Genomic DNA, 24,002 nt, shown 5'->3' on the forward strand with positions numbered 1-24,002 from the left:
ATTCAAGACAATCAATAGATTACTGGTTTTTTTTTTTTTTTTTTTTTTTTGACATATTTATCTTGTGGTTTCTGCGGGGTTGTAAAGTTGTTGGTGGCTGGGTTCCTTGAGTCGTGTTGTATTGTATTAACCCTCTTTTTTTTTTGTCAATCCTGATAAGATGGTATACACTAGGAATACGGATAATTAGGTGTCATTTCTCTTGCCCGTTTGGGGGGAGTTGGGATTTCTAATCACAATCGGGTGATTCCGACTGACTACTTAATACTGCAGTGCCATCCATTTCAATGATTGAAGTTATGCAGATAATTGCTGCATTGGCTTACAGGGGATCCCCTACACCGCTATTGTTGACACATCGTTTTATTTTTTTTTTGCTTGTGGTCTTGGTCGACGTGATCCTGAGTTGAATTAAAGGGCACGCGAATTCGCACGCAATCTCAATCATTGTTGGCTATGTGCTGTAGGTACAGGACTTTTTGCAATATAGATAACGAAAGGAAAAAGGCAACCAGACAATTAATTAAATAAACTCCTTCCGACGCCATGGGCACGAAGCGATCATCGACCCGTACTTTTGGTTCCTCGTCTCAAAAGAGAAAAGCTGGGAAACGGATCGGCTCTCTGGGAATCTTGCCGAGCTCGTATAATAGAGGGATAAGGGCCTTTGATCCTTCATAAACCCCTCTCCTGTGCGCACAGACGCTTAACGGATCGTCTAGTATTGGTAGTGTATGCAAGTTCAGCCAAGATGCGGTCATCCTCTTTCTCACCTGGTCTCCTACGAGGTCCAGATTCGAGAGATCGGTCCGAGATTATAGAGAAGCCTCTCTCGCTTGGGCCCAGCCACTCACAAGTCTTCGCCACTGTGGGAGTGAAAGTCTGCCATTATTGCACGAGCGCATGTCCTTCGTTATCAAGCAGACCTGCTTCCTTGACTAGCTCGTAGAATTTACCGCCGGACTTAATCAGATTGGCGGGTGTGTCAAATTCAGCCACTCGGCCCTTGTCCAACACAACAATCCGGTCAGAATCGATGATCGTGTTGATGCGATGGGCGATAGTGATGATAGTGCGATCCTGGAAGATACTACTGCGCAAGGTGCGTTGCAGTAATGCATCTGTTTCCACATCCACGGCCGCCTAAAGTCACCGTTAGTAAATACCGAAAAAGTAAATTGGAAGGAAAAGGCGGTAGAGGGGAAAAAACGGTGTGGCAAACTGGCCACTTACTGTCGCTTCATCAAGAACCAAGATATTGCTAGGCGTCAACAATGCCCGTGCTAGAGACACCAGCTGACGCTGGCCTTGACTCAGGTTGGATCCTATTGTGCCATGTTAGTCCAGCCCTAGTAAAATCCAACGTCATGCTGCTGCAAGCGCGAAAGGCGGCCAAATTCTTACCTCCTTCTTGAATTCGGGCATCCAGCTGGCCGTCCATGCTTACAACGTGATCTTTCAGTCGTGCATGTTCTGCGAGTTAACGGGTCAGTCAGCCATTCACTTTCTCCACATGCAAAGAGGTAAGCCCAACGTACCGAGCACACTCCACAGCTCTGTGTCATCATGCACATGACGAGGGTCCAGATTGTCCCGTACGGTGCCCTCAAACATGGCCGGGTCTTGGGGAATGATGGCAAGGCGGCCTCGCAAGTCAAACAGGCCAATAGTAGACACATTTAGCCCGTCAATGCTATCAATCAAGTTAGCGCAGCGCCAGCATGAACAGTCGGGCACTAGGACTCACCTAATGCTGCCACCATCTGGCTCGATGATGCGGAAGAGCGCCAGAGTAAGAGAGCTCTTTCCTGCACCTGTGCGGCCAACAACACCAATCTTCTCGTGAGGCTTGATATCAAGGTTGATATCCTTAAGCACAAGGTCGAGCCCAGGGCGGTACCGCGTGCTGTAGTTTTTGAATGACACCGCGCCTTGCGCTGGCCAGCCAATGGCGGGACGGTGCTTGAATATCACTTCAGGCGCTTCACTTGGGAGGCTGGCGTACTCCAGGACACGTTCCACGGACACGATGTTCGTCTCGACCTCGACCGTTTGACGAACGATCCAGTTCAGAGACTGTGTAATTTGAAGAGCGTACGACATGGCCAAACCAACCCTGCCCGGTGAGATACGGGAGCCAGTAGCGACTGAGATGATAGAAAGCGTCGCAGAGGCCAGAATAATGATTGAACCAATGAATTCAAGGCGGACTGCCAGCCACCTATTCGCGCTAATGGAAGGGAAGTAGGCGCGAAGGTTTTCATCCATCCGCCACTCATTTTCAAGTGTAAATCTGTTTTGCTGCTTATATGCGCGGATAGTCGAGATGCCTCCAAGAGATTCTTGGAAATGAGCATAGATGGGACTGCGTGTAACACTGTCCAGGCGCTTCAATTCTCGAGAAGTCCGCAGGTAGTACTTTTGATAACTCAGATAGATGTAGCCCAAAGGAACAACCAAGATGAGGAACGCAGGCGTCGACGACGCGATAACGCCCATCGTAAACAGTGCTTTTGCAGAGTTTCCAAACAACTACAAATGAGTTAGCCCAAGGTTCCCTCCAGAGATATATAAGACTTACCATGTTAAACGTGCGCGCAAGGACTTCATCAATACGATATACATCACTAGAACAACATCTATCAGATTCCGTATACAGCATGTCAGCCTCACACACACTTACCTTGAGAACCTATTGAGAATTCTTCCAGATGGTGTAGTTTCAAAAAAGCTCATCGGAGAGCGGAAGATTGCGAATGCCATCCTCTCATGTAATTTCCGAGATGCCTGACAATGTTCATTAGTATGGTCGCGGTCTGGATTAGCCAGATCAAAGGGTAGACGTACTTCAATTGAGCAGAAGATCCACAGAATGAGATTCTGGACGATAACTAGAACAGACGACCCTAGTCCAAAAGCTAGGTAGACGCCAATGAATCTGCCAACATTGGGGTTCTTTTGCGTTTCAGCAGCCTCTGACCAGTACTCGAGCCAGTAGCTGCCAGCGACCTGTGCCGTTTGTGCACCCAACAGAGCAGCAAGGTAAAAACAGACGGCGACGATGTTGCTGTTCTTGGCATATTCCCCGTATACACTCCACTTGACCTTACCTTGCTGTGAGGTTTCCTGAGTTTGTTTGCTCTTCAAGATATTCTCCTCGTCTCCTAACTTGCGCCTGGGGCCTTTCCAGCTAACGGTACTGGCGCGTCGCAAAGTCACAGTACTTGTTCTTCGGTTGGCACCAGATCTAATGGGAAGGAGTGAACCAATTTGCTGTTCGGCTTCGTCGGTGTCCGAAAGCTCATCAGAATCTGCGTTGTCGATTATCGTGGTGGAGTCCGAGCTTTCGGGACTAGCAAGGCCATTGTCGCTCGAGGTATCATCGTCCGAGTCGTTCATAGTAGTACGAATGAGGTTAGCAATTTCGCCCTTCATAGCCAGTAGCTGCTCATAGGTGCCCTTTTCAACCAAAGTCTTGTCTCGTAGCAATCCGATGAAATCCGCCTCCTTCAATACGGGAATCGCATTGGTCGCAAGAATTCTGGTCTTGCTGCTGAGAACTCCATTTGGTCCAAGGACCTTGTTGATAAGGTGCCGGCCCACATGCTGATCAACTGCTGATAGAACGTCGTCGAGAAGATAGATGTCTGCACGAGCATAAACTGCTCTAGCCAAGGTTAACCGAGCCTTCTGTCCGCCGGAAAGTGAGATGCCCCTTTCTCCAACCTCCGTTTGATCTCCATCCGGCAGGTTCTTGAAATCGTCCAGCAAGGCGCAAGCTTCAACGGTGAGCTCGTAAAAGTCAGGATCCCATCGATGCCCAAAGACAATATTCTCTCGGACACTAGCGTTCATCACCCAAGGTGACTGTGCGACGTATGCGATACGACCACGGATAATGACTTCTCCCTCCGTTCTCCACAAATCGCCTAAAAGTGACTGGAGAAGGGATGATTTGCCAGCGCCGACACGGCCGACTATGCAACTCAATTCACCCTTACGAGCACTGAAATTGATGTTCTCCACGACGTGAGTGCCATCGTACCTGTTCCAGGTAAAGGACGCATCACGAATCCGCACAGACTCATCCCCGACATGGGACACTGGGTCCTCGTGCTTCACTGCATTGGTTTGTAGTTCCTCGGCGGTGAAATAATCAGTCAACCGCTTAACAGCCACGGAAGCCTCAATTATTGATGTGATGACCATAGGCAGGATGGAGAGTGGGAAGGTGAGAAGGTTGAAAAGCGTCAGAGCTGGGAACACCACCGAAGTGGTCAAAGGCCGGGGGTCCGTCAAAGCATAAACAGTAAATGTAGAACAGGATACAAGGAAGGGCGTAGACTGCCATGTGAAGTTTGCAATCGACTGCGTTGCTCCAATTTTGCGAAGGGTATTCAATTCCAGGTCGTTACGAATGTGACTAAGCTTATTCATAAAGGCAGTGTTCCAAGCATAAAGTTTGATGCTCTTGATGTTATTCAAAATCTCAGTCATCAGCCTTGACCTTGAATCCTTATTCTTCATCTGGACGAGTTGGAGCTTTTTCATCATCCGAGCTATAACTCCGTTCAAAGGGATCATAAGGATCATGACACCGATACCGGCGAACATGCTCACGCCGACGAGCTGATAGAGCGATATCATGCAGAGGGTGATTTGGAATGGCGCCGACCACAGCTGCGTACCAAATTGAGTCAAATCAGATAAACGCTGCTGGTCGACAGCCATATGGTTGACAATATCGCCGGTAGTCTTCGATGTACGGCCCTCGCTTGAAAGCCGAAGCGACTTGGCATAGATCATGGCCGTCAACGAAGACTTCACGCGCATACCAGTGTCAAAAGCTCTCTGGAAATATTGATGAAGGCACATTGTTTGCGATACCGAGACAAAGAACATCGCCAGGGCAATAGCAACACCCCGTATGATTGGCTGGGGGTTGTCAGTTTCATAAGAACCGATGAAGTCAATCAAAACTCGTAGAAGCTGAGGCTGGACAAAGGCCAGAATATCACTTCCGCATTTGATGATCGCACCTCTGGTATACGAACTACCGAAGGACTTGAAAAGTGCGATCCACAGAGATGGTTTGTCCTTTTGCAGTTCCTGTTCCCAGTTTTCTGCCAAGGTCTCCCCAGTGACGCGAGTTGTATCACGACGTCGGAGGTTCCACAGGTCATCTTGGGTCAGGAAGTTCTTGTAGCCAAACTTCATCATCGGCGTCATCCAGCTAAAGGTGAGCACCGAGAATATGTCCGCATATTCATAGGGACATTCATCTTCGTCACCCAGGGCATCGTAGGCGCTCTGCTTCTTGGGAACGAGGTATTCCAGTCCGAATTCGAGGAGCGCAAGCCCTAAGCTTATATTAAAGCAAACGAAGTATGGCAGGTTGTCCTCATAAGTCTTTTGTGCAACAAGCGAGCGCAACTTGATTCCATAGGCGATAGTAAAAAAAAGCCAGTAGAAGAGAACGACACCGTTAGGTTGCCTACTCCGCCAATGCTCGTAGTATTGAACTGTGAATATCACACACAGAGAAGCAAACACAACGACCGAACTCCAGAACCGAACGTCAGCCAACCAGTTATCCGCAAAAGTTTCGACCTGTATCGCTGCTTGAAGAGCCGTTGTGAATATCAAAGCTGATAGCACGATCTATTTTTGACGTTAGGTTAGTCCCAGATAACTTGATCCGAAAGGGTTCCGAAACCGACCAGTTTAGCGTAAAAATGCCAATTCTTCGACACTGGTTGGGGGATTCGCTTTTTGAGCAGAAACCAAATAGCACCTGCTCCCATGATTAAGCCCCATGCTGCAACAATAGCCACACCAAGGTCTAGGAAGCAAGGCGTCAGGTCAAACCTGAATTTGCTTAAGGGCCCCCATCCTTCGAAATTGCCGCAGAAAGGCTCTAATTTGGGTGATTGCAATGCTGACTTCAGGGTTGACGATCCCGGGGCAGAATCCCCGAGGATCGCCTGGGAGTTGCCCTCAAGCATCTTCGAACCCCGACTGCAGAATCCCTATCCCTTTCAACCCACAAGAAGGAAGGAAAAGGGAGTCATAAAATCTCCCAGGGTGCTTTCACGCAAATGATAGAGGCGATTGCGGGTGGGGAGAACTTTCTGATCGAAGATGATAACTGCGAGGCCAATCCTCTCGTGAGCTGCAAGCTGCTTACTAAATGAGACGGCCTAAGCTTCGGCGATAAACCGATAGGATTCTGCCGAGTTGCGAAATTCCGCCTAGCTTACCTTACTATTTCTCCTCCTATGACCATTGCAGTCTAGTCATTGAAGTGGATTCGTAAAGAGATTTTCTCTCCTTCAATCTTGAGGCTCCATTCCCTTGCTTTCTTCTCGTCCTGAGGCATGAAGCGCGACACTTGCATTCGGTGTTTATGACATAAGCCGGGCCATTGCATGTCTTGGCATCTTCAGAGCTTCCTATACGTCATGAATTGACTCAAAATTCTCTGAGTCAACCTTTTTTAGAATTCCAATCGTGGGCCAGTAATCTTTCCTGGGTAAACCATTCATTTCCGGGTGCGAAACAGAGGGGTTTGCTTACAAATTGCGATTGCTCTCACTATGAACGAATACGAAGAGGCTGCAAATGGAAACTGATTAAGCAGCACGATGACAGACTAGGCCAGAATCAGCAAAGCGCCATCGGTCGAGTCAGTAGTGCCAGTGCTCGGCATTGATTACCACTTCCATCAATTACATTCAGAACAAAAGACTCGAGTCGGGTGCTTAGACTCATTGTCTAGACCAGTATTACAGAGCTGCTAGAAAGGCGGTTGTATTGATGAGTTTACTTAACTGGTCATGAATCTCATGTGAACCAATTGATTTATCTTAGTAGTTAACCTAGGATCACGCTTCACTATGCCAGTGAGTGGATACCGATGCGAATATATATTTAAACTGAGTATTGGCAGTTCAACCGCATTCCTACCTCGCATGCCAATGTAGCTCCGAGTCTGCGGTTGTTCGATATGAGATGCAGCTCCATCGGAGTATTGCCCATATTTTAAGAATTCTAACATACTATCAGAACCCAATAATGACCATATGCAACGACTGTATCCAACGATAAGCATATATAATTGAAGAGGTTAATTTGGGCCAGAAAAATGCGAATCTCCTGTACTATGAATGGATCAGACTACGATGTGCTATAATATGCTGAGTGGGAGACTGTATCGCTTTGTCCATCATTGTGTGAAGCTGAGGAGTAAAAATAAACAAGGCAGATTCATGAAAGTTTAGTATACTCAGTACACCTGTAGAGATTGGCAAGCCAATAATAGAGCTGTTAAATAAAGAGAGTGGATTGAGTCACTGTGACTCAGAATTAAACTGTGGATCGAACTTTACGTCACACCTTTTAATGGTCGCAGATTTAATACTAAGACAGAGTACATTAAATATTCTGTATTCGGTGCCTTAAAGGCGGTAAAGCCTCGACAAGAGGGGCATTTGCTCTGCCGTCGCATTGCACTCTGTGATTTCATCGGCGCAACTCATCGCTTGTACATTATTTTCGTCAATATGGCCACGGAAGCTTCTATCGCGGAAGGGATCCTAAAGAGGCCGCTGTATGGTCCGTACTTATTTTGACTTCTTTCCGTGCTGCGCTTTCTGTTTTACATACAATCCCGTCACTGACGCCCGATTTAGTGTATGATCTTCCGCAGGAACTACTCGCAACGTTGAGCACCAAAAGCGAGGATGATGCGATAAGTACACCAGATAATGCAGTTAATACACCCGAAAGGTCCGAAGATACTGTACAAGAACATGCGGTTGCTACATCTACCTCTTGCGCCCTCTGTAATGTTTCTTTCTTGAATGTCCAAGAGCAGCGAGGTCATGTCCGGTCAGATCACCATCGGTACAATCTCAAGGCCCAGCTTCGAGGCAATCCCACATTGAACGAGGTTGAGTTCAACAAGGCGGTTGGGGAGTTGGACGAATCGATTTCTGGATCCGAGTCGTCATCGGAAGAGGATGAAGACGACGGGACGCAGCTCACTGCCTTGTTGAAAAGGCAAGCGAAGATCTCGCAAACAGGTGAAGAAGAGGATGCGCCATCGAATAAGCGGACCGGAAAGAATCCGTTATTTTGGCTTTCGAGCTCTCTTCTACCGTCCAACACTTCGTTAGGTGTATATAGGGCTTTGTTCTCAGATGCTGAACAGGAAGAGCCTATGTACCTTGTTGATTCTCTGCGGAAGAAACAACTAGCCCCCATCAACACGCCACGGAATAATGACCAGACTCAAGGGCCTTCTGCATCATCTAGCCCAAATGTATTCCTGTGTATGATCGGTGGTGGTCACTTTGCGGCAATGATCGTTTCCCTGGCCCCTGAAATTCACCGCAAACAAGGCGGCGTGGTCGAGAGGCAGGCTCGAGTGATAGCGCACAAAACGTTCCATCGTTATACAACTAGGCGAAAACAGGGAGGATCGCAATCTGCTAGCGATGCTGCTAGAGGAGCTGCACATTCGGCTGGTTCTAGTCTAAGACGTTACAATGAGGCTGCGCTGGAGAAGGAGATTAGAGAACTGTTATCAGATTGGAGGAAAATGATCGATGATGCCCAATTGCTATTTGTTCGGGCCACAGGCAGTACAAATCGTCGGATTTTGTTCGGTCAGTACGATGGTCAGGTTCTGAGGCAGAACGACCCTAGGTTGAGAGGGTTCCCCTTCAGCACACGCCGCGCTACTCAAGGAGAACTTATGAGATGCTTCAAGGAATTGACTCGCGTAAAAGTGAGTCAGATTGATGAAGCCGCCCTTGCAGCAGCTGAGACCAAACAACGAGAGGAAACATCAAAACCATCTACTCCACGGCCTCAGCAGCAAAAGCCAAAAGTGTCTAAGGAGGACGAAGCTGCTATGCTTCATACAACCCAAATACAGGCACTCATCCGTCGCTCTAAAATCCCAGCATTGATGTCGTATCTCTCTAAGAACTCGATTCCCTCTTCCTTCACGTTCCAGCCCTCAGATTCTCAGCAGAACTTCCGTTGTCCTACTGCTCTTCATCTCGCTTCAAACCTTAATTCACCAGCGATGGTTTCTGCCCTTCTTACCAAAGCGGAGGCAGACCCGACAGCCATCAATGGTGAAGGGAGAACACCCTTTGAGCTCGCAGGTGATCGGGCCACGCGTGATGCCTTCCGCGTTGCTCGTCACGAACTTGGCGAGTCGAAATGGAACTGGGATGTCGCCAAGGTGCCATCGCCAATATCAAAAGCCGACGTTGATAGCAGGGCAGAAAGGGAGCGAAAAGCAGCAGAGGAAGAAGAGAAAAATCGACGTAAAGCTGAATTACATCGCTTGAAGATGGAGGATGCCGCCAAGGAAGCTTTACAAGCAAAGCGCTCGGGTGGCAGAGCCTTAGGATCCGTAGAGAAGACTGCTTCCGAGAAAAGGGAGGAAGAAATGCGTGGCATGACGCCAGAAATGAGGATGCGATTGGAAAGAGAACGCCGGGCACGGGCAGCTGAAGAACGTATCAAGCGGATGCAAGGGAAGTAGCGAGCACTTACCAGCTGCAATTGATAGACAGAATAAGCCGGGCCTTGTTCTTCGATCACGATGCGCAAGACAAAAGGTATGCCGATTTCTTACGAATGATAGAAACGAATAAAAAGAGATACTCTTTTTACCTGGTGTATATATTGACATATGATACGAGAAGTGGGCTTTGCCTTACCTCACCTCTCCGTGTTTGCCGAATAAGCCTGTTTGCAGTATGAATTGAGGCGAACAACCGTCGAAGTAAAAAACCCTCGTCTAATAAAAGCCACACATTCCATCAATTCTATGTATGTACAATATATCAAGAGCAGAAAGACGAGAATATACAGCGCCCTTTCAAGACTTAAAAAGAGTGCTCATGAATGTTGATGGTAGTCACCTTCCAAGTCTTGCCATTGTCGGAGGTCGTCAAGCCAGAGGAGTCAGCATCAGTGAGGCCGAGGGTATCACGGAAGGTCAGGTCAGCGGAATCGAGGACGATGGTAGTATCAAGGTACTCTGTACAACGGTTTAGTTCTCTTTAGGAAGACGCTGAGCTACGGTAGTACTTACGGTGCGCAGCAACAGTGCTCTTAGAGGCGTTGTCCTGGGCCTCGACGGCGGTACCCCATCCTTGGGCCTGGCCAGAGCCTTCACGGTGTCAGTCATGGCGATTACCAAGGAGTAGGAATTAGGAACTTACTGGTTGAGAGGCTCGAGACGACTTCACCGTTGATAGACACTGTCTGGTCGTATTTGCCGGTACTATCGTTGTACTTGTCTGCATGGTGTTTGATTAGCTTCAAAACTGCGAGCAAACAAGGGTGCGAGCTTAGGGTAACTTACAATGCATAACAAGCTTGTCGCCTGCAGAGGCCGGAACTTGTTTACCGCCTAGTTGGGTTCCTGTTTCCCATCAGTAATGTGCACTTGTATATCTTTATTCGCATCCTTTACCCTGCAGAGTACTTGCCCATGTGCACCATTGGCCAGAGCTTGCGCCACAGTTTCTGTATGTAAATCGATTAGTATGTGTGACTTGAGCTGCAGTATAGTACATTGTTCTTTAGTCAAAGTACTTACGATGCAGGGTCCGAGAAAGACACAGCGAGAGCCTGGATCAGGTCACCACCGCTGGTACCCATTCCCGGCCAGAGTGCAAGACGATCTTCCTGAGGGCTTGGTGCTTCAGGCAACACCAGCGTAGTAGTCGCTTCACGGATCCATGACTTGGTAGGGCCGAGGGAGAACGCAGGACCGAAGACGATGTTATCCTGGGCATTGACCAAGCCGAGAATGGTGAGGGAGGCAAGGCTTCTGAGACCGCGCATTTTCAATGTCGAGTTGTGATGGGCTGGTTTTGTGTATGGCTTGAGAGGACAGCGAAGGAAAGCTTGCACCCTGGGGGTTATTTGTGTTTATATGGTAGTCGGGCTCATCCGAAGAAGGCCCGTGGAAGGGCTTAGATCTACATAATTTCTCCGTTTGGCCCGTCAATGTGAGTCGATAGTTTCATTCCTTAATATCCTGAAACTGGCGGTGGATTAGCCCGCGGGTCATGGTGCAGCTAAGCTCCGGTCAGGGGCACACTAGTTTCACATCGGCAGATGTTGTGGTGTGGCTATTCTTGTCCCTGTCTCAATGTTATATAGTGTTTTGACTCCACGAATGTTTTGGATAAAGCCCTGATAAGTGGAAGAACTTGTTCTAAACAATGATTGGTGGGTTGTTAAGGTAGGGCTATTGCCGTGAGGAGTTTGGACAACGATCGGCAGTTGAATATCCCAGGTTCTATATTCAACTTATTCTAGACTCAATGCCATATACTACGCTCCAGAAAAGCGTTCAATGAATTAACATGACATGGCCAATGTACTTTCCTTGTGGTCGATCGACCCTCCTATACAAATGTGGTTTGATATTGTATCTCTATAGTAATCTAACTCTGAAACATTACAAATTGTCATGTAAGTGTCCGATATTGTAACAACCTTTTCCCCAAAGCTCCTATAAAATTAACTGGGAAAGGGGAATGTTCTTGCGAAGAATGGTGTGGGACTACCGAGCTTTATACGGTCGAAACTAGATTTAGAGTTGCTGATGATTTAGGAACCCTGATATAGTATACCTGTGGCTTCCGGATGTTAATTAGTTTAGTATCTCTTAGATGTATAGAAAGTACTAGTGGCCCCGAGAACAATATGGAAGACTGCTTCTGATGTGACGTCGTGATTTGATACCATAGCAGGTGACATGCACGAGACCTTTAACTTCCTCGACACGTCTCTCTCCCAGCAACGAATCACAGTTCCTACACCTCCATTCATATCACTCCTTTACACCATTTATGTTATCTATGTGAAATTGCATTCTCATATGGACAACAGGCAATCAACTAGCCCCATTCAACTCTCCTATTCGGTTGTACTATGTCGTTCTTATCAACACCTATTCACCTTGTTGGTACTGTATCAGTGTGGGATGCACAACTCAAAAGGGATATCGATTCTTTCCCTATATACAGTAACGCAGAAGTATACGTAGGTCGTGATCAAAGGCGCTGGTATGTTGCCCTTTATTTCGCTTCATCGAGAATTTCCGACACTGACTGAGCCCAAGCAACCATGTCGTGAAGGACCCAGTCATCTCCAACATCCATCTACGGATCTACACAATTATATTTGACCGAGAAAACCCCGATGAAGTTGCGCCTTTAGTATATGCTCAAGACCTGTCGATGAATGGCACCTCATGGAACGGTTACCCTATGGGAAAGGGCAGGGGAAGTTTTCTTCTTAGTGACGGTGATGTACTACAGTTGTCTCCGAGGCTCTCTCTACATATCCGTTGCGCTGCCCAGGGGAAAGAAGATTGTTTTGACATGCTTCAAATGATAGAGATGAAGGCAAGTCTCCTTATTTCCCGCGGGCCGCGTTGTGTTTGCTGATCAACGGCAAAGGTGTTTGAAGACCAGTACAAAGTTACACCGCAAAAGTTGGGATCTGGAGCTTACGGACAAGTACACATGGCATTTAAGAAGAGCACCGGTCAGCAACTCGCGTGTAAGATTGTGGACCTCCGAGCTTTGAAGAACAAGGTTATTAGGGAAGCAGAAGATCAGCAGTCTAGGCACTTTAAAGAAAGCACGTTTCCCCACAGCAAAAACAGGTTACTCGTTATTCGTGCTTTTAAGGAATCACTTCAAAGGAAAATCCAGGGGAGACTTGACGTATACAGCCGCGAGGCCAGGATACTTGAAAGCCTTTGTCATGTAAGTTTCGTATTCACAAATCATTGCCGATCCTGACATGGTTAGCCCAACATCATTAGGATTGAGAAAGTCATCGAATCGAGCAATACAATGTGGGTTCCTAGATGCTTTCTCTGGGAGTTAACTAAATCTGAACAGTTACCTCTTCCAGGAGCTCGTGACTGCTGGTGACCTATTCTCCTACATCCAGTATAAAGGCGGAAAATTAGATGATATTGAAGCCGCAGTCATCGTGCGACAGGTCCTGATGGCCTTGGACTATCTGCACCAGCGGGGAATTGTCCATCGTGATCTGAAGCCAGACAATATTCTTATGACATCTCTAGCAGATGGATGCAGAGTCGTGCTCACTGATTTCGGATGCGCCAGACTTGTGCGGCCAACTATTGAGCGGATGTCTACGCTGATCGGCACATTCGACTATAGCGCCCCGTTAGTATGACGCAAGCAAAAATGGCCATGGAAGCTAATATTCCTATATAGTGAGATGCACAAGTCTAAGCAAGGCTATACAAAAGCCGTAGATTTGTGGTCGCTGGGCTGTGTAGCAGCCGTACTCCTGACCGGGGACATTCCATTTAAGAACTCATTGACAGCTCATCCGACAGATCTTTCTCGAGAGCGTAATCTTGAGAAACTCGAAGCCGATATGGACTGGAACAGAATTGGACAACGCGCGAGGGACTTTGTCCGCAAGCTTCTCGTGTTTGATGAAACGAAGCGCATAGACGTTAAGCAAGCGCTGAATCACAACTGGTTCACCAACCCAGCTCATCGGGTGGAGTTCGAAGCGCTATACCGACGAGCGATCAGGGGTTGGCAGCCTCGTACGCATAAGGGTCCTCTAATTACCGATCTAGGTAGCTTAATGAGAATACCAGAGCAAAGGAGCGAAGCCATGCAGACCCTGTGCTCTGACGGGTATTCGAGGGACCATTCAGGACAGTCATATGCTACTGAAGACATGCTATGTCAGATAAGGGATTCGCCAACACCGTCAGGCTCACAGGAATATGAGTTACGTCGTGGACATTCCGCGTCCATGTCCACGACTCTTTCAGACCCTGAACTCCCGCCGCACTGCTGGGTAGGATATGCAGACACGAGTCCACCAAGATATCCACATAAAAATCAAGACCGAGATTTTCCCTGCCCAGATCCAATGAAATTTATCCTGCAGGAGCAAGTTCCTCACATGCAAGCCTTCAGTGCAGGATATGGTATGACTTGATCCGCCTAGTAACCGGCAGTACGCGGATACACGCCTATTCACAAACTATGGAAATCAAGGATTCACTTTCTATGTTGAAAGGGGGTTCATTGTCTTGCAGGCAAACACCAAACGGGGCACTGCATCAAAAAGAAAGGCCGTCATGAAAGGTGAACTCTCAAGAAAGCTAAGAAGATGCCCAAGAGCAAGTAGTAATCAGGTGGTGATACGTAGTCCGAACAAGAAAAACCTAATAATAGAAATACTTCTGACCTGAATGTAATTTTACTTTCAATAGTTTATCGCCCGTGTAAAGCAAAAGACTCGTGTAAGCATGCATTGAGTTCTTCACAGCCCGACTTCAACTTACTGCTGAAAAGGTATCGTTTAGGCGATGCAGACGGTTAGACCCAGGCTCATGCACGCATGTATTGAAGGTCTAGAAAAACAAAACCTAGGAGGAAATAGGGAAAAGTTTCCTTCTGTAAAAAAAAGGAGAGACAACAAAGCCAGACCGACATCGGTTCTATTTTTGTCGAAACAGGCACCTCGCCGAATGGCCGACGTCAGCAAAACTGCTAGTCATGAGACAAAAATAGGTCATAGGATACAGCGACTGGGGGGAGCAAAGGATAGTCGAGAAGGGATTAGTCAAAACTAGCAAAGGGGGCAAAAAGAAGTGAAGAGGGAGCAGTACGGTCTACAAAGTGGTCTTCGACGATGTACCATGAAAGGGTTGAGACGGGCTACTGAACTTGGGTAGCCATATGATCTTGCTAATAGGGAGAGCTAGGAAGACGCGACGAGGGAGAAGAAGGTGTCTGGTCCAAGGTACCTCCTATCCCCTCTCAAAGGACAATGTTCAATGGGTCTGATTGTACCCTTGATTTGGTAACCCTACGTCTATTATTAGCACTCATTTCCTTTGCACTGTGCATTCAGTCTATCTCGACTGGAGGGTACGAGGTTGTCAGCCTTCGTGTTATGTAAGGCGCCGCAATGGCGGATTAATTCATTGGATAAATTTGAGATTATGGAGGGTGAAGACGAACTAGGGACCTGTGTTACTAAGTTGAGTAAAAATGGGTTGTCCTGAAGGAGTCAAGGAGAATTGACCTGGGATGTGTGGTGATATCAGCGGGGGAAGACATTCGCTCGACATGCCTTGTTCTGTTATCGATAGGGGGAAGTCAAAGAAGGTCGATCTTGAGGGAGGTTTACAACCCTAAAGACAAAGAAGAGGAGCGAAACGTGCCATTGGAGGAGAAAAAGAGCGAAAGCAATCTTACCAGCCACCCAAAGGCACAAGAAAGGATATCATCTATACAAAGGATCTACGGTGTGGCATCATAGGCGGAAAGGGATCAGACCTTACCACAACCGGTAATACAAGGACTTGCATCTGTCAAATGATAATGCAGGTGCGAGTTGAATGTTCTGCAGACTCGTGCCCTGTGAGTGTAGTCTCCACTGTGCGGCGATTTTCTCGCATCTGGTTGCACCGGTTCCTGATACCCCTTGCATTAGTCTTGGATTCCACCTGGAGGCTGGGGTGCAGCTGAAGGGTCGGCGTTTTCTTTTTTGGGTTTGGCTGTCTCGCAGTAAGCTTTCTTAGGATTCAGGGTCAGTGTTCTTTGCTTTTACCTGCTACTGAGGCGAATAGTAGGTTGTCATTGTTGGATGATTGTATGAGGGGTGAGTAACCCTTCCCAACCTCCTGGTTCCTGTACTCCTCTGTACTCCCATAGAGTATCAATGAGAGAAGGCTTGGGCCATAGTTTATTTTCCTTTGGACCATTCACATGATATGTTTTTCCCGGAAAGAGGTTAATCAGCTGTAGTTAACGAGCCTGATCTGTGGATTGTCATCTCTGCTGATGTCGATGCAACTGTACCGTCCACCAAGTGGTACCCTGGCGTACTCGTAGAATTTGCTGCAGCAGTCTGCGAGATAACGCGACATTGTGGATTCCGACCAAATCCCCGAGATCAAGGATCAGTACCACCTGATTGTCAACGCAAGGCAGCGCAATTGCCCGAATGCGCGTCCGTGACGTGTGGTGGCGGGGTTGCAGCTCTAGACAAGGAGCCCAATAGATCTGAATCAGGACACACTAACCAACAGCATATGCTCCAAGACATAAATAGAAAGGGACAGTCAGGCAATACCAGATACTGCCAATCGTATCATCAACTGATTTGTTTGAGTTCCATCGAACCTCGAGCAAGAATGCGGGAGTGACGACCCTTGGCCCTTCAGCGAAGCAAGGAGGTCGCGTATCTCTGATAAGATCGTGCACGATAGGAGGAATTTTATCTAGCCACCTCATTTTCTCGGACGATTAGCCGGATTAGCAACGCCTTGAACAGGGGCTTGGCTCCTGTTCTCGTTCTTTTTCTCGCCTAGTCGGAGGACGATAATATCGCTCATGCAGGTGGTGGGTTGATGTTCGTAACGTGACCTTGTCATCTGAAGCCTTCAACGGCCGGAGCCTGATCAGTGCCGCCTGTGATTGGTCTACGCGTAACGTGTCACGACGCGGATGTACGCGACGCGTTCGCGATTCCGATAGTGTGGGATGCAATATAACCCAATTGGGAATAAGGAGTATAGAGATGATCCAATGAACTCAAGTCAATTGAAGACAAAAGTGTTGCCTGATGATTGATTCTACGTTTGGGATGGAGGTGCTCTTTAATACTGATTTCCTGAAAGGGTTCATGAGCGGGATGAATCAATGTTGAAGCTCCTCAAGGAAGAATGGGAGAGGATGGAATCCAGGTCTACACTCTAATCTTGATCTAGGGTATATCGAGGAGCGATTGTACTCGTTGTAGGGTGAGTAGAAGATAGGGAATGGATTACATGTGTTTTGCCCGACATTATAGTCTAATTGTCTGTGTAAGTGGCTACTGTAGAGCTTGGCCAATATCGAATTCAACCGCCACATATGCTCCGCTCCGATGAAGAGCATTGATGCTGCAAGTGACGATTCTCATGCATTGCAGCAGCTGCAATGCAACTCGAAATCCGTGCTGCAACGGCACGGGCCATGGAAGAGGATGTCGTCAGGTATTGCTGACAAGGAAAAAGTGGGATGATGCATGGCAAGCAAGGGCGTGAGACGGAGCTGGTCGCACGCCCTGTCTTCAGTAAAGTCAAAAATAAACCCGTCTCGTGGGTGGCTTTTCGGCGGTTTTTTTTTTGCTCTCTCAGATAATGCCTTGCTTCATGCATCCCTCTTTGAAGACTCCCTTTTGTCCTTGTCTCACTACAGCCGAGAAGAGGGTGGGTAGGGGAGAGATTGTAGTTCTTTGTAGACCTTCATAATAGAGCCATTCCCCTGGAACAGGGAGAAGAAGAGAGCAACAACCCTGAGTAGAAAGAAAGAGGGAGAGCAAAGGAACCCTAAGGGATATGATTAGACTTGAACCATCAGTCATCCTTTGTTAAGACATTCTTGCCTTATTGAGAGGGACGTTCGTTTGCTTCAGTCCACCTTTTCATCATTGTAATTGAGAAACTTGCACTCGGAAGTGGTTTCTTTCGTCATTCTTTCGACACATATTTTGCAGGCCAGTTTTCAGCAGTGGCTTAACCAGTGGAACGGAGTCGACAAAGCACTTTGTCGTTTGCGGAACATTCCTCTCCTTTTCCCGTTGCTAAAGTTATCGTTCCCGCGCCACTCCCACTCATTTCCCCAACGTTGATCCATCTACCCACTCCCTCATCATCTATCTATCAACGTACTCTTTCACCTCGTCGCATCACTCGGAACCAGTCCACCGTGAAGCGCTGATATCAAGATTCCTATTGGTTTGAGTTTCACCACCCAGTCTCTCCCGGGTCTTATCGTGACCTCCTCCGGCGCAAATCCAGCGCTGCCCGCGCAACCGGCGCACACAGCAATCGGCGATCTTGACCAACCACCACACCTTCTACCATCGCACATTCTTTCGTCTCTCCATATCTTTCCCACGCGATCTTTACACATCTGCGCAATCATGTTGCTTCCATCCGCTCTACCTTGCGACATGCGCCGCCCCGCGACTCAGGCGCGCCTGGACCCCAGCCGCCAATTCACAACCCCCCCACCATCCGACGATGACTTCCCATGTAGCAATGGTCTCTTGGGCACCTGTCGCGCCCTCCAATCGCTTCTAAACGCTTCACCCGCTCCTTCACCACGATGCGCAAAACCAGAGCGCCTTCAAAGTCCCCTTCACATCAGACCCACGCCTTCCGTCCGGTCGCGGTGGCAGAAGGACCCTAAGCCATCACCTAAACCTTCGCGAGGCGTCAACAAACGCAAGCGCGATCGCTCCGAAGTAATTGAGGACACCAGCGACACAGAAATTATTACTCGTGGCATGCGATTCTCGACCCCGAAGCGCACTCGCCACGCCCCCTATGAACTTCCTTTGGGTCTCTCGCAATCAGACTTTTATGCCCTTCACTCTCCACCAATCTCTCAGTCGCCTCCATCGCCTGCACACTGTCGTCAACTGGAACTGAGTCCCGAACAAAGCGCACAGTTGTTCAATCCTGACGCAGTGTTGCCATCTATCGAAGAGACACAGGAAACCCTGTCCACCGAGACATGGAATGCGGACGACGACCAGCGCCTTGTCGAGCTAGTTCTTCAGAATTTCCAGCTATCCCAACGAGATCTGGAGGACTGCGCGCGACGCATGGGCAAAGATGATGCCATCGTCGGACGTCGCTGGCAGGCCCTTGTGGGAGAGGGAAATGTCGGATTACGAAGTCGGCGAGTGACTCGTCCTCGTTGGCTATAGATGCCTCTCTCTTCACGACTCTCTCTTTCTATCCTTTCTCCTCATCTTTTCTTCACCCTTCTATGAACATCTTTGACGGATACCCGGTATCATGTATTCTACGGGCTCACGGTTCACTTTTCTTCAACTCCACACCGATGTATTACTACCCTATCTCTTCTTCACATTTGTCTTTTTTATCCCTGTGACTTCTGGACTGAAATCGTCCTATCCTGTATTTCTTTCGTTTCTGTTCACCTAATGAGTTCTATGTATTGTTGACTGTACACCAGAGAGTGTGTTTCCTTTCTTCAATTTCTTGTATGATTTACCCTTACCTTTTTTCTTTTTCTTCGGTATTATGATGTGCATTATTAGTTGCTTTTTATCTTACTATATGGACAATGGTCCTGAGTCTGGGGATACGAATGGCTTGGAGTTCAAAATCAAGGATCTTATTTCTCCTGCAATCTTGGAATTATTTTCGTAGTGTGGTTAAACTTGTAGATATTACTCTGGGTAGATGGGTTGAGATCGGTAAACAAGGATTAAGTTTTGGTATGATTATTTATCTATATATCTTTTCTTCCTTGAATGTGGTGATTTGAGTGGATGTAACTAACATGACTGATTAGCTAAGGTTTACTTATAGATTGCCTCGGAGTTGCCTCCTGAGTGGTACTATGAAGGAAAATGATTTTGCGTTGCTTCAGTTCCTCTCGTAGCGACATCTCATGCTTATTCTATGTTCCAAGAGTTGCAAAGTGGTGGTAAATGGGCAGAAGATTTATTATAGAAAAGGCTCCACAGAAAACTATACAATTATAGTCTCGCTCATACAGTACATACATATCCAGGAAAGAACAAGGACCATAACGCCATACACCCAGCTCATGGTTAGTTAATAGATATTGGTGCTGATAGTGATATTGATAATGCCATTGCTAATATTATAGAAGAATGGTGAATCTGGCTGCCTGGCCTGCAGTGACAAGCTAGAATCTATTGTATCGTTAGTATTGGACACAATGGTAGTGAGATGAGATAAGGCTGGAGGGTTGACAAAGAACGCACCGAATTTCGTAACTTCCTGCTCGAGTCATATACCGTACCCACTTCACACTGCTATAGTTGCTCTTCTCAAAGACCTTGAGATACCGGACCAACAGTCCGCTACTCGTGAACATGAGAAGGCTGAACGAGAGACTGAGCGGCGGCCGGCTCCAAGCCTTCTGATGTGTCATGCTGGTGAGCGTTGCCTCGGCCGTGAGCACGTACTCGCTTCCACCAGAGAAACGGGCGATCTTCCAGACAATGTTGTTGTGTTCGGGTTCGTATTTGGCGCGGCCTTGACTGGTGCGTTCGGTGGTTTTGGCTGTGTTGAGCGGCGTCGGGATGCGAATGACGACGTTCGTCGCGAAGAGTTTCGAGCTATAGTTCGCCTTGATGGCGACGCTGTATTCGACCTTCGTCGTACCCACTTCCCTCACGATGGGATGCACCTTGAACGGGAGGTTTACGTTCTCCGTCGCGCGGTATCGCATGAGCTCGAACTCGCCGTCCGGCGGAACGAACGAGATGATGCGGTCTGCGTCGAACCGGCCCAGTTTCACGCACTGGTGGAATTGACAGTCCTCAAGTGTGACGGAGCCCGCCGCGGCGCGAGTTCCCTTCGTTGTCATGCCCCGTTGACCGGACTCTGAGCCACCAGCCGCATCAGTGTCGAGCAGTAGGCGATCGTTGAGGCCGAACTTGCACTCCGGTGTGCCGGAGAGGTAGGCGCGCATGACGATCTGGCCGTTGACGTCGGCGCGGAGTACGGTGCCAGTCGCGGACATTAAAAGATTGACATCTTCGATCACGTCAACAAAGGCCTCGTTCTTGCGGTATTTGATATCGGAGCGGCGCCAGGAGAGCGCGCCGGTGGCTTGCATGGTGATGCGGCTTGAGTCGGTGGGGTTGTTGACGATGGCGGATTTGACTCCCTCCGTCGTGATGTACATCTTCAGAGTGTCTGTTTCCGTGTTTTGGGGGTATCCGAAGTCGAGGATCTCTGGATCATATCTGTTAGCTCTCTGCCCTCACTGTCTGTCTGCTCTCCTTTTCCTTGAGTCCTTGCTCCCATGTCACCTTCGCCCCACCACCCGCATGCACAGCTATACCATAGCTCACAAGAAAACAATGTGAAAAGAACTCACCATCCAGCAGCTCATAAACCAAAACGAAATTATTCTTAACCGCCTCCTCGTCGAATTTCCCAAAGTAGCTCTTCCCCAGCATCACCAACCGATACAAAAACTCGAACACGAGAGCCGCATTGGCGTTGCTCTTGGTCACCGCTACCAGATAGATATTTTCGTGCTTCACATGGCTGAACGTCGTGGATCCTAGCGTGAGAATGGGCGAGCGAACTTGCGGGTTGGAGATGACTTGGATGCGGAAGATGTCGGCCAACCGGGGGCGGCAGTCATTGCGGAAGGCACGGAAGATGAGGTTTTCGCCTTTTTGGTTGAAAATTAGGATACCGGAGAGCATTGTGGAGGGGTGAGAGGGGAGGAGGGAGGAGAGGAGGGTAAAGGGGGAGTGTTAGGGAGGTTGCGAAAAGTTCGGGGGGTGGAAAGTTGGGTTTAGAGATCGGCGTCGAGTGGAAGTAAGCTTCTGGACTGAGAGACGTGGGGAATCGTTTTAGCTGCGGTCCCTGTTTTAAATATACCCCCGTCCACCAAATAATAAGAATCTCAACCATAGCTTTTATGCCACTCATGCACTTATTCACTCAATGATGATTGCATTAATTTTTTTTCATAGGCACTATTGTTTTCCTAGCCTGTTCCTGGCCTTCAGAGCCCTCTTGTTATGCACAACCGGCATATATGACATACACCGAACGAAGCGAACTATAGACACAGACTGTATACAGAATATAAACAGAGATTCCCATCCCATAACGGGCGAAGACCAAAAGGGTTTGTGGCAAATTCAGAGACATGGTATCAACGATCTGAAATCAAGGACGTGGATATCGTCAAATCGAAAAGATGTAAGGGTAATCAAGAAAAACATCCCAAGTCGCTAGAATCGTGCAGCTGCAGGTCGCAGCAAAGAAAGCAAAAATTAAAAAAGGGGTTAAAATCAAGAAATACAGTAAAAGAAGAAGAAAATAAAAAGGACTTCAAAGCATCAAGTCCTAAACCATCCCACCTTTTAGACTTAGACCACACCACTGCTCGGTCGAGTCCCGGGCAGTGATGGCCCACGCTCACTGGGAATGATGCCAACCTTGGGGTCGGGAATCTGTATGTCCAACGACATGTAAGCCGTCCGTCGAAGGCTCCAGATATATACCCCGTCCTTTGCGCCGACCTCACGGTTCCAATTGTCCACCCAGTCTTCTATTTGCTTGAGCTGGCTTTTGACTCCCGTGGCCCCTATATCCTCCCAGATCCAGCCAGTCAGCAACGCCAGTGCTCCATCTATCCAGTTTCGAAGGCTGAATGGATCGAATGCCTTCACAAGCTTGTCATTGACCGTAGCAATAATCCTGCGGAATTCCTGCTCAGGCAGTAACGGATCGAGAATCTCCGGATACAGGTTGGAAAACGTCGGGGCCAGATCTCCCCTAACCATCCAGTCTCGCCGAATCCGAATAATGCGTGTCGTATGGTACTCCTGGGATCTCACTGATACATGCGGGTTAATATGAGGGTAACACGGATGGGCTGGTCCCCAAGCTAACTCCTCTGCCACATCGTTTTCGCCACCAGGATGTTGCCCTGTATGTGACGGTATCGAAGCAATCTGTGCTTGCGACCGCAGAGAGGCCTGTGATTGAATATGTCGGGGGCGCTCGTCGAGGGGGTTCGATCGGTCGACCACGGGGTCTTGACTCAGATGTGCCCGGTCGGGCGGACGAATACTTTGTGCCTCCGGACTCCCATGATTTCCCGCCGATTCTGGCATTTCCTGTAACGGCCAATCTTCGTTGAAGGTACCACTGCGCCTTTGCGCTCGAGGCACTGCGATGCTGGAGCGCCCACTATCGGTCTCGCCCTGGCTGCGCTCCACCACTAGACTGTTCGGGGATGGGGTGAGTCGGTTGCGACGTTGCTCGGGAATCGACAGGAGAGGGTATGCGTCGCGGTGCGTCTCGAGACAGAGATTCTCTTCGGAGCCCTGGAAGGGATGAGGGACGGTGATCGGCGTAATTCGCGGGACGTAGTTGACAGGGTTCGCGAGTCGAACCGAGGGCGGCCGTAAGATGGAGGAGGGAGTCCAGAAACCCTTGTGTCGCGGTATGGATCGGGAGGAGCTCGTTGGTCTGGAATGATAGGCCGATGACGATGCACGCTGGTGGGACTCCCACGAACGGCGCGGGCTTCGATGGCCACGCGGGGGCAGGGAAGACTCTTCAGCCTCGGGCGGGGATATAAGAGGAGTATCCCGAGCCGCGAAAGACGCCGTTTCCGACACGGGCGACGAGTCGAGAATATATGAGAGACCAGAAGGAGGAGGAGACACGGTGACAGGAAGGGCCGTCGTGGTGAAGATTGCAGAGAGAAGAAAAGCAACACCGAATTGATGAGCAGACGAGGAGGGATGCTGATTGGCGGGCGAGAGGCAGAAAGGGGCAAGGCAAGGGTCACGACTCGGTCAAAGCGCGACATTAGTCGCTGTGATGTAAAAAAATAAGTATTGCCCTCAATATGAACTTCTAGGAAAATGAAGAATTCTATGAGAGCGACAATGGTAAGTGAAATCTGGAACTCTTTATCGTATGTTCAATCCGTGATGTTTTTCACTTCAATAGTTCTTTTCGTCGGATCTTTCGGCGGATGGGTCAATATGAGCCCATTTCCTATTTGGACCCAAAAACAAGACGAGGACAGTCAATATGAGCTGGACAAAGCAAGAGCAAGTCAATGGACGAGAAGTAAACCGAACGGCAGATGTGACGGGATCTCAATCTTCTAATCCTAATAAATAAATAACCCTCCTCCTCATCCTGGTGCATAACACCCCCCTGACGAAACAATAAATGGATCAATAGCCCAACCGGAAAGTAAGGCTTTTAAGCCTTTGCGTCATTCACGAATCCTCTCCCTTAGGGCATTTCTATCACGGGAGGAAACCAGGCAGCGGGCATTCAAAACACCAACGAGAACAGTAAACAAAAGAAGAAAAAGATCCCCACTGAAAGAGAG

General features: G+C 48.4%; 8 protein-coding genes across 8 annotated transcripts; 3 read left to right on the forward strand and 5 right to left on the reverse strand.

Annotated features, from left to right (window-relative positions):
- Positions 1-888: 888 nt before the first annotated feature.
- Positions 889-6,005, reverse strand: F9C07_6784 (multidrug resistance-associated protein; the record flags this gene model as incomplete). Its single annotated transcript, XM_041293534.1, has 9 exons — positions 889-1,143; positions 1,234-1,325; positions 1,405-1,473; positions 1,539-1,693; positions 1,748-2,532; positions 2,582-2,627; positions 2,684-2,787; positions 2,848-5,661; positions 5,721-6,005. 9 exons carry the CDS (start codon positions 6,003-6,005, stop codon positions 889-891), a joined length of 4,605 nt encoding a protein of 1,534 aa, XP_041147184.1.
- A 1,557-nt stretch (positions 6,006-7,562) lies between these two features.
- On the forward strand, positions 7,563-9,562 carry F9C07_6783 (putative C2H2 finger and ankyrin domain protein; the record flags this gene model as incomplete). Its single annotated transcript, XM_041293542.1, has 2 exons — positions 7,563-7,614; positions 7,692-9,562. The coding sequence occupies 2 exons, from the start codon at positions 7,563-7,565 to the stop codon at positions 9,560-9,562; spliced, it is 1,923 nt and encodes a 640-aa protein (XP_041147185.1).
- Positions 9,563-9,735: 173 nt separating this feature from the next.
- Positions 9,736-11,424, reverse strand: F9C07_1622823 (uncharacterized protein). Its single transcript, XM_041293535.2, has 6 exons — positions 10,628-11,424; positions 10,502-10,554; positions 10,391-10,450; positions 10,248-10,325; positions 10,118-10,195; positions 9,736-10,063 (listed from the first exon to the last, which is right to left on the reverse strand). The coding sequence occupies exons 1-6, from the start codon at positions 10,873-10,875 to the stop codon at positions 9,909-9,911; spliced, it is 672 nt and encodes a 223-aa protein (XP_041147186.1). The 5' UTR covers positions 10,876-11,424; the 3' UTR covers positions 9,736-9,908.
- A 549-nt stretch (positions 11,425-11,973) lies between these two features.
- On the forward strand, positions 11,974-13,832 carry F9C07_2203617 (serine/threonine protein kinase; the record flags this gene model as incomplete). Its single annotated transcript, XM_071509563.1, has 7 exons — positions 11,974-12,107; positions 12,164-12,449; positions 12,504-12,815; positions 12,861-12,907; positions 12,954-13,247; positions 13,299-13,642; positions 13,792-13,832. 7 exons carry the CDS (start codon positions 11,974-11,976, stop codon positions 13,830-13,832), a joined length of 1,458 nt encoding a protein of 485 aa, XP_071364235.1.
- Positions 13,833-18,030: 4,198 nt separating this feature from the next.
- On the forward strand, positions 18,031-18,822 carry F9C07_6779 (uncharacterized protein; the record flags this gene model as incomplete). The annotated part of the gene is made up of 1 exon (XM_041286674.1): positions 18,031-18,822. One exon carries the CDS (start codon positions 18,031-18,033, stop codon positions 18,820-18,822), a length of 792 nt encoding a protein of 263 aa, XP_041147188.1.
- Positions 18,823-19,814: 992 nt separating this feature from the next.
- Positions 19,815-21,336, reverse strand: F9C07_6778 (putative AP-2 adaptor complex subunit MU; the record flags this gene model as incomplete). Its single annotated transcript, XM_041293536.2, has 2 exons — positions 19,815-20,854; positions 21,000-21,336. 2 exons carry the CDS (start codon positions 21,334-21,336, stop codon positions 19,815-19,817), a joined length of 1,377 nt encoding a protein of 458 aa, XP_041147189.2.
- Positions 21,337-22,011: 675 nt separating this feature from the next.
- On the reverse strand, positions 22,012-22,761 carry F9C07_6777 (Golgin subfamily A member 7/ERF4 family-domain-containing protein; the record flags this gene model as incomplete). Its single annotated transcript, XM_071511517.1, has 1 exon — positions 22,012-22,761. The coding sequence occupies one exon, from the start codon at positions 22,759-22,761 to the stop codon at positions 22,012-22,014; it is 750 nt and encodes a 249-aa protein (XP_071364236.1).
- A 107-nt stretch (positions 22,762-22,868) lies between these two features.
- F9C07_6776 (uncharacterized protein) lies at positions 22,869-23,465 on the reverse strand (the record flags this gene model as incomplete). Its single annotated transcript, XM_071511516.1, has 1 exon — positions 22,869-23,465. One exon carries the CDS (start codon positions 23,463-23,465, stop codon positions 22,869-22,871), a length of 597 nt encoding a protein of 198 aa, XP_071364237.1.
- Between the last annotated feature and the right edge of the window lie 537 nt (positions 23,466-24,002).

The sequence above is a fragment of the Aspergillus flavus genome, chromosome 5, assembly GCF_009017415.1.
Source record: "Aspergillus flavus chromosome 5, complete sequence".
In the NCBI taxonomy this organism is placed as follows: domain Eukaryota; kingdom Fungi; phylum Ascomycota; class Eurotiomycetes; order Eurotiales; family Aspergillaceae; genus Aspergillus; species Aspergillus flavus.